Source organism: Schistocerca gregaria, chromosome X (genome assembly GCF_023897955.1).
Source record: "Schistocerca gregaria isolate iqSchGreg1 chromosome X, iqSchGreg1.2, whole genome shotgun sequence".
In the NCBI taxonomy this organism is placed as follows: Eukaryota; Metazoa; Arthropoda; class Insecta; order Orthoptera; family Acrididae; genus Schistocerca; species Schistocerca gregaria.
This window is the reverse complement of record NC_064931.1, coordinates 436,360,412-436,374,293: the sequence shown is the minus strand read 5'-3', so window position 1 is coordinate 436,374,293 and position 13,882 is coordinate 436,360,412. Positions and strand designations below refer to the sequence as shown.

General features: G+C 38.6%; 1 protein-coding gene across 3 annotated transcripts in view; it reads right to left on the bottom strand.

Moving 5' to 3' along the window:
- The window catches only part of LOC126298926 (serine/threonine-protein kinase GL21140), a 232,738-nt gene that overhangs the window by 92,232 nt on the left and 126,624 nt on the right, over window positions 1–13,882 (bottom strand). For all 3 annotated transcript variants that reach the window (XM_049990479.1, XM_049990478.1, XM_049990480.1), the window contains one exon: window positions 5,127–5,273. In XM_049990479.1, coding sequence (XP_049846436.1) covers window positions 5,127–5,273 — 147 coding nt within the window. The remainder of the gene's footprint in view (window positions 1–5,126; window positions 5,274–13,882) is intronic.

Here is a 13,882-nt window from a genome sequence, read left to right as displayed (position 1 = left end):
TATCACTGGAAAAACAAACCATACACGCATTATGAACATGTACCATCACTGGCCACACTTAATAGATGTGTTGAGGAGCAGATTATTAATGGTGTGTCCGACAATGGTACCAGGCATCGGCATGAATGAAATTGTTGTCAGTTGGTTATTGTTATGGTATACAGCTATGCAGCTACAGTTGAGTCACTGAAGTTCTATGAGCATCTTAGAGTGGAATGGGGATACCCTAATTATAATTTTGTCTTAGTGGACAAAGAAAGTATGAGTCACTGGTCAGTAAGGCTAAATCACAAAAATCTTAACAAATGAGGGATGGCAATGACCGCAAGTTTTTGAAGAGAGAGGACGTGCTTCAGATGAATGGAATAATGGAATTAATACAACATGTTACTGAAGAAGGCAATATTAATACTATGCTTACAATGAAAACAACTATGATATTCTGCATGATGATCATGTAATGACTGGCCACAGTGGATGCAACAGAATAACATGTTTAATATCAAAGCACCATAATATAACATACAGAGACCTCCAGATTTACCTTAGCTTATGTGACCCTTGTTTATATAAATAAAAAGTTCAGAATAGTAGAGAAGCCCATGCTGTTCAAAGAGTTATAGTGCAGCTATCAAGTTTATCTCATCAACTTACAATCACAATCAGATGGAGACTATAAATTCATAATGGTTTATCAGGATCATTTCATTAAATTCTTTGTTCTCAGGCCACTGAACCCCAAAACTGCTGCGTTGGTATGCAATAACATTATTGATCTTCTTACATTGTTAGGCACTTGCTCAGTCAGACAATGGCCGAGAGTTTGTTAAAAAAATAATGAGCAGCTGAATTGAACTATTGTCCAATTTTAACAATGTGCATGGTAAACCTAGATATACGCAGAGTCAAGGCAGCACAGAGGGAGCAAATCAAGACATAAAATATCGTAGCTACAGGGATGCCAGAGCACAACATTATGGAGTGCAGCTGTGCACAAAGGTGGTTTGTGCAGTTAAAGAACACCACTGTACATTTCAGAATTAAAAGGTCTCCATTTGAAGGAATTTTTGGATACCCTCCTAAATATGGTTTGTCTTCTTCAAGTTTATCACCTGAAACATTGATCTTGAAAATAGAATTAATCAAGTGAGCGTTAGCAGTGAGAAAGGTACTGAAACATTGCAGGACAATGATCATAGCAGATCACCTGTGCAAGAGGATAACATAGTAAGAGGAACAGTAGTCGAGAACAGAGAGAAAGAATGTGTTCCAGACAATAATGTATACTGCCCAACTAATTTAGATGAGTTAAAAGACACAGCACTGATACATACTAGTGCTTAGAAGAACAAGCACAAAGAATGCAGCAGTGCTCAGATCGTCATCTGCCACCGGTGGAAGGAGATTGTACAATTAGAGTTCCAGTTCCCATCTTCAATCGAGTAAGGTGATACAAGATCGATCTTGGGTGTTGTCCTCGACACAATAGTTGAAGGCTTCTATCACATCAGGGCGATAGATAGTGTGATGAGCCAGCTTTACACAAGGTAATAAACTGATTGTTTTTAATTATTTTGGAATGAGACAATACAATATGTGACTGTGACAACATTTTGTTTCAGGTCCCAGTTCAGTGCTCACCCTCTTCGAATAATTTTCAAGGAGGAAGTTCCAGTAAAGGACACTGTTGCCCTGAAGACAGTTGTGATGTTTTACAAGGGGAGGCCACGATATATGGAATGCGGATTTACTGTAAACTTCGTACGCTAGTGTTATGTCCGCACTATAACACATCAAATATTCCGTGATAACCAAATTTATTTGACCTTCTGTCACTCAAAACAAAACTTAAGTTCGACTACACAACACTTCGCTGGCTGTAGCGCCAAGGAGAAATCAGAGTCACTAGTAGACAATACAAGTCCAAACCACTGCCAACCAGTCAATACCGACGCGTCGCAAGTTTCCAGCCAGGGAGGCCACAGTACAGTTCGGTCGTCATGAATCCAGCAGTCGGGTAGTAACACAGTCATCAGCAAAGATTGAACTGGATAAACGGGCTCAGAGAGCTCACTTAAATCTGCAGGTCCGGCCAATCAGAGTGTTGGTAGATGGCGCCCTTATATGGTTGCTCACTCTGGTGGCAAGGGCAGCGCCGCCAGGGTAATCCACATCGATAGTGGTGTGTACGCTGCCGCAAACCCCGCGACGACGCATTCACTTGCGCCAGTTGTTGACATTGTGTGCGGCGACAGCGGGACTTGCTGTGTGCTACGTGTGTTGTAGCGTGCTGCGCCGAGTTGACGGCTGCTGTGCGGCGACCAATCCGACAACCAGTAGTACTCCATGAGGAAAACAAAATGTTTACGCCATAGCACGTACTTCTCACGCATTATTGAGAAAGTCACAAGACAATTTTGGTCATCAAATATACACTTGTGTGTGGCCATTTTTACCATGAAGTGGCACCAGCTGAGTGGTTAGCGTTCGAGCCCATAATTGCTGGATCGAGTCCCGTTCATCAGGGTTTTTTTAACAGTCACTTTCTTTACTATTTATATTACAATTGATATAATGGGAAAAATACGTGTAATTGGACGAACTTTTATTAAATTTACAATGTTATTTGGCAGTCTACAAATTTTTATTATCATAATTAATATAATATTCATAACATCGACTAGTAAACGACCAAACACAAAGTGATACTGAAAATGTATGCTTGTCAATGTCTTCAAAATTGTTTGTATTTAATTGAAAGACGATGAGGAATTGCTTCTCGTAAAGATGCTATTAAAATACAGTTGATACTGCATGACCAATTATCAGTGCCGATATTTAAGGAAATGCTTCGTTATGCACGTTTTGCTTCCAAATTATTGTCAGAAAGAGAGGTTTCTTTTTGCAAGGAAAACCTCAAAAGACCTTGCGTATGCGGAAATATAGCATTTATTCAATGCAGCTGGTGCCATTTAACTTTGTTTTCCACGTTTTTACGAAAAATACCATCCTGCAACTTGTACTCGTAATGTCGAAAGTGACGATTAACTGTACATCTTTCGAAAGCCATCTGTGCCAGTCAAAACTTGGAGGTAGCAAGTCGTTTCAGGCTCCTTCCAGGTATAAGGGACTTCTCAAATCACGGACAAGCATAAATTTTCAGTATCACTTTACTAGTTTGGTCGTTTACTAGTCGATAGTTATGAATATTATATTATTTGTGATAATAAAAACTTGTAGACTGCCAAATAGCATTGAAATTTAATAAAAGTTCATCCAATTACACATATTTTTCCTATTATGTGAATTGTAATATAAATAGTAAAGAAAACGATTGGGGGGGGGGGGGGGGAAGCAACAACAACAACAACAACAACTGATGAATGCGACTTGATCCATCGAATACGGAGCTTGAATGCAAACCACCCGGCTGCTACCGCTTCATGGTAAAAATGGCCACGCACAGGTATATATCTGACGACCGAAATTATCTTGCGATTTTCTCAATAATGCTTGAGAAGTGCACGCTACTGCTTACAAATTTTTTTGTCATCATGGAGTACTACGAGTGTACGAAGTTTGCAGTAAATCCTCGTTCCACACGTTGTGGCCTCCCCTTGTCAGTCAATGGAAATTGGCCAGTGAGTCTTCAAATGCAACTGCCAGCACAAAGGTTAAACAATGAGGTGCTTTTGCAGAAAGAAAAACGTGTTGTGCAACTGTTAAGTGTCATGGAGCAGGTCCTTGCTACAATGAAGGAATTTTGTGTAATATGACTGTTTTCAAATTGCGGCTCATAAAAAAACAACTTTCAAAATATGATTCTCTTTTGTTATTGCATCCACGGTTCACATTCCATACCTCTCAGCAGTGAAGGTATACCTTGACTAGTGATAGTACACTATCACTAGTGAACGTGTATTGTCTGGCAAAGCTGGAATCAGTAATCCTCTTCCACTAAGGGGATCAGTGAAGGTGCACCATCACCAGTAATGTAACATCTTCCCTGAAACTTCCACTTCTACTGCAACACTGATACTAATGTATCTTTGTATGTAACAAATACTTTGCTGTAATTTAAGCTGTTTACTATTTCAGAAGTAATAGCCATAACTTAATACATTTATCCCACTGACAAAAAATGGTGACATCATAGTGCAAAATGTTTGCTGTAGCCTACAAAACCAAGACTGTATGCAGGTGCGCACCTCTTTATCCAAAGCAAATCAATGGCTACAAATGATGTTCTTCAGGACACCGTCATTATGGAAATTGAATGAGGAGAGATGGGGACTGGGTGGAGGATGTGTAAGAGCTTCCCAGTGAAACTTCTGCAACCCATTCAATAAAATTTTGGCAACACTTGGACCCACCCACTACGCACTGACCAGCTTGGTTCACAGTGGGATAAATGTAACAACAATTGGCACAATTACTTTTGAAATAATAAACAGTTTATTTACTTTTTTCCACCTGTCCTTTTTCATTTGACTACCCCTTATACAACCTGTGTCCCCATTCAATGGTCTGATATACGTTTAGCTGATGTGTTTACAGGAAGCTTGAACTCGGGAAGTTCATGAAATGGGTGTTGACTGTGCCCACTAGCTGACTGTAATCACTACATATATTTTCTGAAAGCCCCCTCTAAATGTAAGTTATATCTGATACAATTACTTGTATCCATCCACTACTGACTGTTTAAATGTCCACTTCACTGGAAAGTCCTTTCATTTTATAAGTTACAATCCATTTTAACAATCAAAATAACCTAAAATTCCTGCTTTCCAAATCACACACTGTTCTCTGACCATTACCAGTGTTCTCAGAATGACAAAGTATTCTGTTTCCGAAGTGACTTGACAACTCGGTGTCGGATCAGGGTACAAAGCTTTGGGGTTCTGTCTCGAACTGGGCAGAACATTTTGGTGGTATGATTTCTAACTTTGACACAGTTCTGTGTACAAGAAAAATGTGTTGTACTCCACACCTCAGAATCCATGATAATGTTTCTGTTACCCAAAACTGGACAGAAAAGTAATCTACTATTACTTTTTGTTTACCTTATTCCTCATAAACAATATATAAATTCCTTTATTATTAATGTACATAAAACAACAACTTACCAACAAATTTTCTGGTTTTATATCTCTATGCACAATATTCATTGAATGGATATAATGTAAAGCACTGGCAAGATCTTTTAACAAGAAGCTAGCTTCCTTTTCACTGAATTTTCTCTGAGCTGTTATGCAATCAAATAAATCACCTCCCTGAAAACAACACAGGGCAAATGTAAATGATCAAATACAACTGAACAAAGTAATCAAACCTATAAATGAAAAGCAGGGCTCAAATATTTAGAGCTAGGGCTACAAACATCTTGACCTAAAAACAAACAACAAGTAAAAGTATTTGCTTACCCTAAATTACAAATAAAATAATGTTTAACTAGTTTTGGCATGATCTATTTTAGCTCAGACCTACAGTACAAAGCGTTAACACTATACAGTTTTCTCAACAAATCTTTACATAAATATATTTTCAAAGGGCATTCACAATGTGCACGTAAGTAGGCGGATGGTGGGGAATTGGGAAGTGGAAGATGTAAGTGTACTGTGTGTCATAACAGCCAACAGCATCACTTTATTAGTTCCATGTGTTGTGTGTGTTTCAAAGAGTAGGTCGAACATTTAGCAATAATTTGTATGTTGGTATGCATTTGATGGGAGCTATTTGGTACAGTATTCACCATTGTTGACTGCGAGAATACATTTCTTGCGTAATGCATTGTGGTTGCTTGTTTCAAGACTGTCAGAAGTACGAACTAATTTACATATGGATTTTGCATCAGTGTCTTTGATTGCCATGAGAGGACAGTGAAGCAAGTTCTGTGAGACTAAGACAGCAAGAGAGAGATGGAGCAAACTAGTAATACCACACTGTGTTCTCAGCCTCTCTGCGCAGAACCAATTGCTCAGGCATGGTTATGCATCTCTCTACAGACACTATTGTAGCAATATCCCAATAGTCTTAATTTTATTTTGTTTCCCCTTTCCTTTCCGAACATATTTTGTGTATTTCTTGAGGCTACCTTCATAAAAATTAAGAGTTTATCTCAAATTTCCGCACTTTACATGGCATGAAAACATGTGCTTAATAGAAATTACAAAAGACAGAACCCTTCAGACTTTCTTAAAAACATTAAAAAGCACACAATTAGAAAATGTGACTACTGTAGTATAGATATGAAAGTTTAGAGCAGCAGATGAACATATTTTATGCAAACTTTCTTGTGACAGCAAGCCAGAAAATAACTGCATAAGCCCTGCATTCAGCCATTTGACACAGATGCTGGTTCAAATCCTCCTCAAAACCTTGAGCTTCTATTCAAAGATGAAAATTTACACACCAAGAAAATTATACAAATAATTGTCCAAGAACAACAGTCTCATCCCTCATTTATGTGGGGTAGCTGTCTGACTTTTAAAATGGTTTGCTTTGAGACACACAGTACACAGCTCAAACTTTCATATGAATCATCAATTGTCACGCAATAAAGCATTATTGTCAGTCTTAGTTCTGGAGAAAGTGGATTCAGCACAGCCATACCTTGCCTGGATACAAACACTCAATTTTTCAAACAAAACATAAAAATCTTGATGGGACATTTCCCACATGGATTACAGTGCCAAGTCTGACTGATGTTTTTGTTCCCTTGTGTCTGCACTTGCAGATGAGAGAATGATGCATTGCCTGTACGTACCTTAACAGAAGATCAATTTTTGAACCCTTCTATCACTACTGTAGCAGGGTTCTATCAAAAGATCTCCCCCGGACCCATACAAAAGTCTGCTACTATATTAAGATTATCTGTAGCATAGTGTTAGTGCCCTTAAATAAGTTCTCAGGAAGATTCCAGGTTAGTTGATATTTGAGAAGTTTTCTTGTCAGTTGCACGTCTTTACTACATAGTTCACTTTCAATCAGGATGTCTTACAAGTTCTACCATTAAATTAAATGTTTCACAACTCATACTCTTGACGTCATACACAGACTTGCAAACCACTCACTAAAGACTCCGTAACACGCCTTCTAGCAGCTTTAAAGGAAAGCTTTGGAAGTACATACTGCCACTTCTGAGAACTCAAATCAACTGCACAACAATAGTTTGTCATTTTAAAAAGCAGAGAGTAATGAATAAGGGGCCCATTCAGGACAATAATATGTAAGGGTAAGAAATTGTATTCATGACCCCTCGCGCAAAACTGTTGTCACTGCCTTATTAGCATGTAGATTTTCAAGGTTTAATGAGACTTCACTCAGGCCCTTATGTGGTTGCTTCTCATGGATTGTTCAAGTATAATTTGTATGGCACACTCCAGTATACGTATCAGTGGGTATCATGTTACTTTAAGTATGATTGTAATAGTGAAACCACACACAATGAAATTTCATACCTTTCTTTTACCCACACCCCTTAATCTCCTCACCCTTTTTGTTCATTTGTAATGAGCATAGCTGGAAAAAATACTTACAAATGACTGTCATTAAGTCTCTTGTTTGATGTAGTACAGTTGTGTGTTACAATTATATCTGTTGTTAGAACCAGAATTACAACTAAAAATATCTTTTGACAGGTCACCATTCACTGGTCCTTCTGTTACTGGGTTATGTGGTGAGATATCTGCACTGCAAACCTTCCTGACATACAAGCACTTAAGTTAGATTTCAGATATGGCCACCAAAACAACTACAATAGGAAGCTGAATGTGCAAGTGCAAGAATTCTCTGAATAGATATTTTTGTGGTGGTTACTGGGCATCAATACGATCTTTCATCTTCAAAAGAATTTCTTGTTTGTGTTAACGGTTGTGCAATTGACAGAGTCCCACAAATGCTAAAAGCAATCATTCAACATCAGGACTGGACTTCATACGTTTCACAGAATTATTACAAAATCAAGGTCATTGTATAGTAATGGTATCATTTTGACTCTATGGCAGACAGTGAACATTTTCCATGTATGGATTCTATTGGATTTAACTGCAACAACTTGGGAACCCTGTGATTGCCAGGCCCATACCCAGTCATCATTGGCTGGGTCCCTGAGAGGAGAAAGAGAACAGTTGAGGTTCAGACTTATACACTAAAAGGGAAGATGTACAGCAAACACTAACAGCCATGTGTTCACCAGTCACTTACTCGCAGGAGAGTTGAAGCCCTAGCAGTCTGCCCTACATAACATCTGTTTACTTACATAAGTGGATTCTTGCAACTTGCTAAATTCCATACCCAATTTGACCAATCCTCATTTTATAGAACGTCACCAAATAGATGGAAAAAATTTAATCATATTACTCTTTGCGGCAGAACTGGCAGGCTGAAAAATGTGTCCACACCCACTACTTCACTACACCATATTAACATTCTCCTAGCACACAACTACTACTTTGAAGGGAAGGTATGCAAACAAATCCATGACACAGCAATGGGCACCCACATGGCATCCTCCTATGCCAACCTGTTTATGGGCCATCAAGAAGAAACCTTCCTAGCCTCCAAAACCCTCAAACTCTTGGTCTTGTTCAGGATCATTGACGATATCTTCATGATCGGGACCCATGCCCAGGACACATCCTCAGTCCTTCACAGTCTCAACACCCTCTTTCGCATCTGCTTCACCTGGTCCTCTTGAACTCGTTCCATCTTCCTGGACAATGACCTCCTCCTCCTCTGTGATGGATCCATCCACACTTCTGTCCACATTAAACCCTCCCAACCACCAACAGTACCTGCATTTCGACAGCTGCCATCGTTTCCACACCATAAAAATCCCTCCCACGCAGCCTGGCCACCTGGGGACAGCAAACCTGCAGTGACAGGAACTCCCTTGCCCAGAATGCTGAGGGTCTCACAAAGTTCTTCACAAACAGCCATTTTCCCCCAGACCTAGTCCGCAGAGATTTGTTGTGCCATAATCCCACAAACTGCCAAGAACCAGCTACAAAGGAATGTGTCTTGTCACACAATAGCACCCTGAACTGGAACAACTAGCACTTCCTATTCCAGTCCTGTCACAGGATTATCCTACACCATTACAGGCCGGACAACCCGTAGAAGCAACCACGTCATATACCAGTTCTGCTGCACAACTTTTTACATTGGTACAACTACCAACCACTTGTCCTCCAGAGTGAATGGTTACCACCTGTGGCCAAAAGCAAAATGGGTGCAACATGTGGCCTGACATGCAGCTGAATGTAACATGCTTGATTTTAATGATTGGTTCACAACCAGGGTCACTCTCATTCTCCTCTCCACCACCAACTTTTCTGAATACAGATGGGAGTTATCCTTACAAAACATTCCCCACTCCCGAAATTATCCTGGTCTCCACCTACAGTAACCTACTGCCCCCACACCTGCCACCCAACAGTTTTGCTCCCTCTGTCTAATCACCTCACAATTCTTATCCCCTTACCTTCATTGTGCACTGCTCTCTGCCAATGCACACACCTGTCTTTTCCCCTTCTCTGTCCACCTCCTGACCTTAGAACCTCCAGATGCTGTGCCTGTAAACCTTTTCCTGCTGCCATTTAGTCCCTGCACACTCCACCACACAATACAGTGTTCTCCTCTCCCCAAACATACCCTGCTATCCTTCCCTCTTCCCCATCTCACCCCTGCTAATTTTATTTAACGCAATAGTCACATTTCGGCCGCAGCAGCCAGATATTGTAGTCCTGTGTGTACAAGTTGTGTGTACATATGTGTGCACTCTTTTCTGAAGGAGGCTTGGACTGAAGGCTCAATGTGTAAAAGTCTTTTTATCTATCCTTTTCAGAACACTGTCGTGTACAAGTGATATGATTATTTATTAAGGAAACAGTGAGAAACACACTGAAGGTACTTTGATTAGAAAGTAAAACTTTTTCATGTTCTATACAATTCTTGTAGGTCATGAAGCTTTATAAAATCTCTGATAACACATTGACTCCCCACACACAACAGCTGTTGTTAAATACTTCCTGGACATTTATTTTGGTTTAGGAAACAGAACAGCTACGTTATCGTTGCCTTTCCTCAATATAAACATATGCATCTGGTAACCTCCCCAAAACTTTGCCTCTGAAGCAATATTATCATTCCTCATACCATAGGGCATTTATGTAGCAATGAAACATTGTAAAGCACAATTAAGGAGTTATTAGTGAAATGAATTTCTAGTGGAAGAAATATTTTTTCAGCATGTTGATCACTGTGTAATTTTCAAGATCAATGATTTCTGGCACTGTAGCCCACCTTAAGGTTAAATTCAAAGTTAAGCAGTAAACCATCTTACAGAAATAGTATCTTATGAGAGTGGTGCCCCACTTATAGTGTTCACACATACAACAAAATACATACAATGCATGTAAAAATGTTACCTGTTGTCATGTGCTAAAATATATCACACTGTCAAAAATAAAATGTATCAAACACTGTCAATCTTCTTTCTACATATGCAGTCTGGTTCTAACATTCCTTGTGGAGACACACAGATTACTGGTATCTACAAAACTGATTAAAGTTTGTATGTTGAACTGAAGATAATACAGAGGGTCTGCAAATATCAATATTTACACTAAAATTCCAGTGAATAATATCCTTTGGATTGTACAAGTTATGCATCATATGGAACTACGAGCATACATGAAAATCATATATAAACTTAATGATTTATAAGTTGCACGAAATAGCATATTATATGTATTACAACAACATTAATATTGACTGTAATGAAGTGCTGCGACTTACAGTTACGCATTTTCATTTATTTGAAGTAATCCACACCTTACGTTTTGTGCGTGCATTATTTTCAATTTACAGCGACCTTCGAGGAATACAATACACTTCAATTTTAATATAAGTGGAATACAAGAAAGTATTTTTATATGTATGGGATGCCATTAGCTTAGCGTAATTTGTGCCTGGATTAACAGTCACATTCTAATTCTTCAATGGAAATATGAAACATAGTGAACTTATAATACGTAGGCTGACAATATCCAATATGCAGGAAAATATGTACGTGCATAGTATGTTGTAAACACTCTGCTGTCCGGTGACACCACAGTGGTGTTGTGCGCGAAATAGCGGTCAACGGCCGGCAACACCACAGTAGTGTCGTGAGCATGGTATTGCTCAGTGGCCTGCGACACCATAGTGGTGTCATGAGCACAGTGTTGTGCCATGGCCGGCGACAGCACTTTAGTATCTTTTGCATTCTGTTGGTGTTTTGATTAGGTAACAGTAAGTTACACACATCAATAAGTTTTTTTTTTATTTTTATAAGTACTTGTGGCCTTTCATCATGGCAGATGAAAGAGACGATATCGTTATTTACAATGAATGCACAGAGCAAAACTTGGAGATTGCCACTACATCGCATATGTCTCATCACGATCTGGTTGACAAACTTTCCTGTCACATAAAGCAACACCAACTAATAGGTCTATGTATTTCCGAAACGAATAAACAAAACTTAATGTGCAAGTCTTGCACAGTTGCATTACATCTTGGAGGCTGTTTTTCTGCATATCATGTGAACGAGAAATACTAAGTACCAAAGACAATGAAAATATATATATATATATATATATATATATATATATATATATATATATATATGAAACAAACAAAGTTTGTATTTATTTATATACGTGTATCTTCAAAATTTCATGAAAGTAGGGGAACAGGGTTGAGAACTTGTGAGAACTAATGATGAGCTTAGTAAAACATAACAATTTATAATCTCCCGATAATGTCAAGAACAGCCGGTGCCAAGGCAAGTAATCCCAATTAGTGCTACCAGTGCCAAGTGAATAAATTTGTATGAGACATGTGGACAGCAAAGTGTTAATGGTAATAGACACACACATTGGAAATTACTACACTTACCAATTAAAACAACAGTTGGGTATGGTGTACAACTAATGTGAATTGACTGAAGAATTTAAAATGTAGTAGATGCTGTTTCCTTGCTTATATACACGATGAGCACAAAACGACACTACACAAATTAAATGTCTAATTCATTTTTTTTATTGTGATTCTAAGACAGCTGATACGTCATAAAATGTTGTCACTAGATGTTAATCGAACTACTTCATTTTCATAACATGTTTAGGGTGTGGCCCATCATCAGAAAACCACAATGTAATACACATACAAGTACATACAAGATCAGGGTGTCTACGTGGACAAGGAAAAAAAATTCCCGGATTTCCCGGTTAAAAACACACTTTCTCCTGGGTGACAGTATATTTTCCCCTATCACTCCTTTGAATGGTTATGGTTTTGTACACGGGCGTACAATTTCCCGGCACTTTAGAAAACAAAACTCAGAGAAAACACATTTTGGAAATGTCTTTGATGTGCAGCAACATGTACGCTGCGTATTTTCGTATTACGAAAACATACATTGGAATTCCACCAAACACCGCATGTTACTTTCCGAACCATTGAAATCGAAATTTCGATGTGCTTTTGTAAGCCTTTCGTAAATCATGTCACGTGATCTCGCCAGCCGATGACAGCAGATATTCAGAGCATAGGACACGTGATGTAGTCAGCCAATAGCAACATCAGTGTTAAGCAGCGCGGCAAACAGGGAAAGTTAATAGTTTAAAATAATATACATAGTGTTGTTACAAGGAAAGAAAAGCTTCTACATATAATATTGGTCTCAAGCTGCAAGAGAAGCTAAGTTTTCGCATATACTGTCAATCTTTTTCGCGCGTGTTACGCTTTAAGAGATCATAAAAATGTGCCAGTAAAATTTTTAATACTGACATAAATGTCTTATCTTCAGGGTTCGAAATGCTTGTAAATGGCTCGTCATCAGACAACTGACTTTTAAATGAGAGTCAAACGCTTTGTGATTTAATCAATCACGGTCCATTCTTGTACATAGCTCAACTTACGTAAAAGGATACTTACTTTGAAAGTAACGATTTTCAAACCACCATTCACAATATTTTCCCATGACCTGTTAGAAGTATGTTCGTTTCAGCAGTTGCCAGAGAGCGCAGATAACAGACGACACAGCGCTTGGGCAGATATCATGATGTAGGAAGCCCGTATGTACGTACATGTAAAAGATCATCAATAAAAGAGGATACTGCTAGACTATTGGAATTTCGTGAACCATATTAAAATGTGCACATTTAAAGTGCATACTTAAAGGCACATTCTAGGTCCAGATTCCCAATGAAGTACCATAGAACCTGACCTGATATTAAGCTTTTAAGTGTAGTTTTCAGGATGTAAATTTTCTTGGAGCACCAGTACTGTATTGTATCATGTTTGGTTCTTTATTATGGCATAATGCCATACGTGCTACAAAATGAAAACAGCTGAAGCTAGCCAGTACTGTGGAATGAAACATTTCGTTTTCAAATACATTGACTGCCTCTGTGGAAAAGATTAGCAGAAGTCAAATTTATTTAGCAAACAGACAAAAATAACTTCATTGTTCCGCAAGACGATAAATGCTTGACTGTCAGAGAGGTGGGAATAAAATCAAATCTGAAACTAATGACATATATCCGTTTTGTTTTCATTTGACGTGAGAGTAAACAAAGGGGAAACAGCAAAATAACTGAACATAAACATGGGTCACGTGGAGACTACCCACTATAGCTCAGAGTGCTCTGCGCATCAGCCCCGGACATTTGCAAACCGGGTCAATACTAAAAAAAATCGAATTTTCATAATATGTTCATCTTGTAGCTCACATCTTTCTGAAAACATTAAACTTATGTATTCAAGGAAATGTAAGACATATTATTTGGTCTTAAGTATGCCAAAGTGCAGTCCACGTCTCTTCATAAAGCAT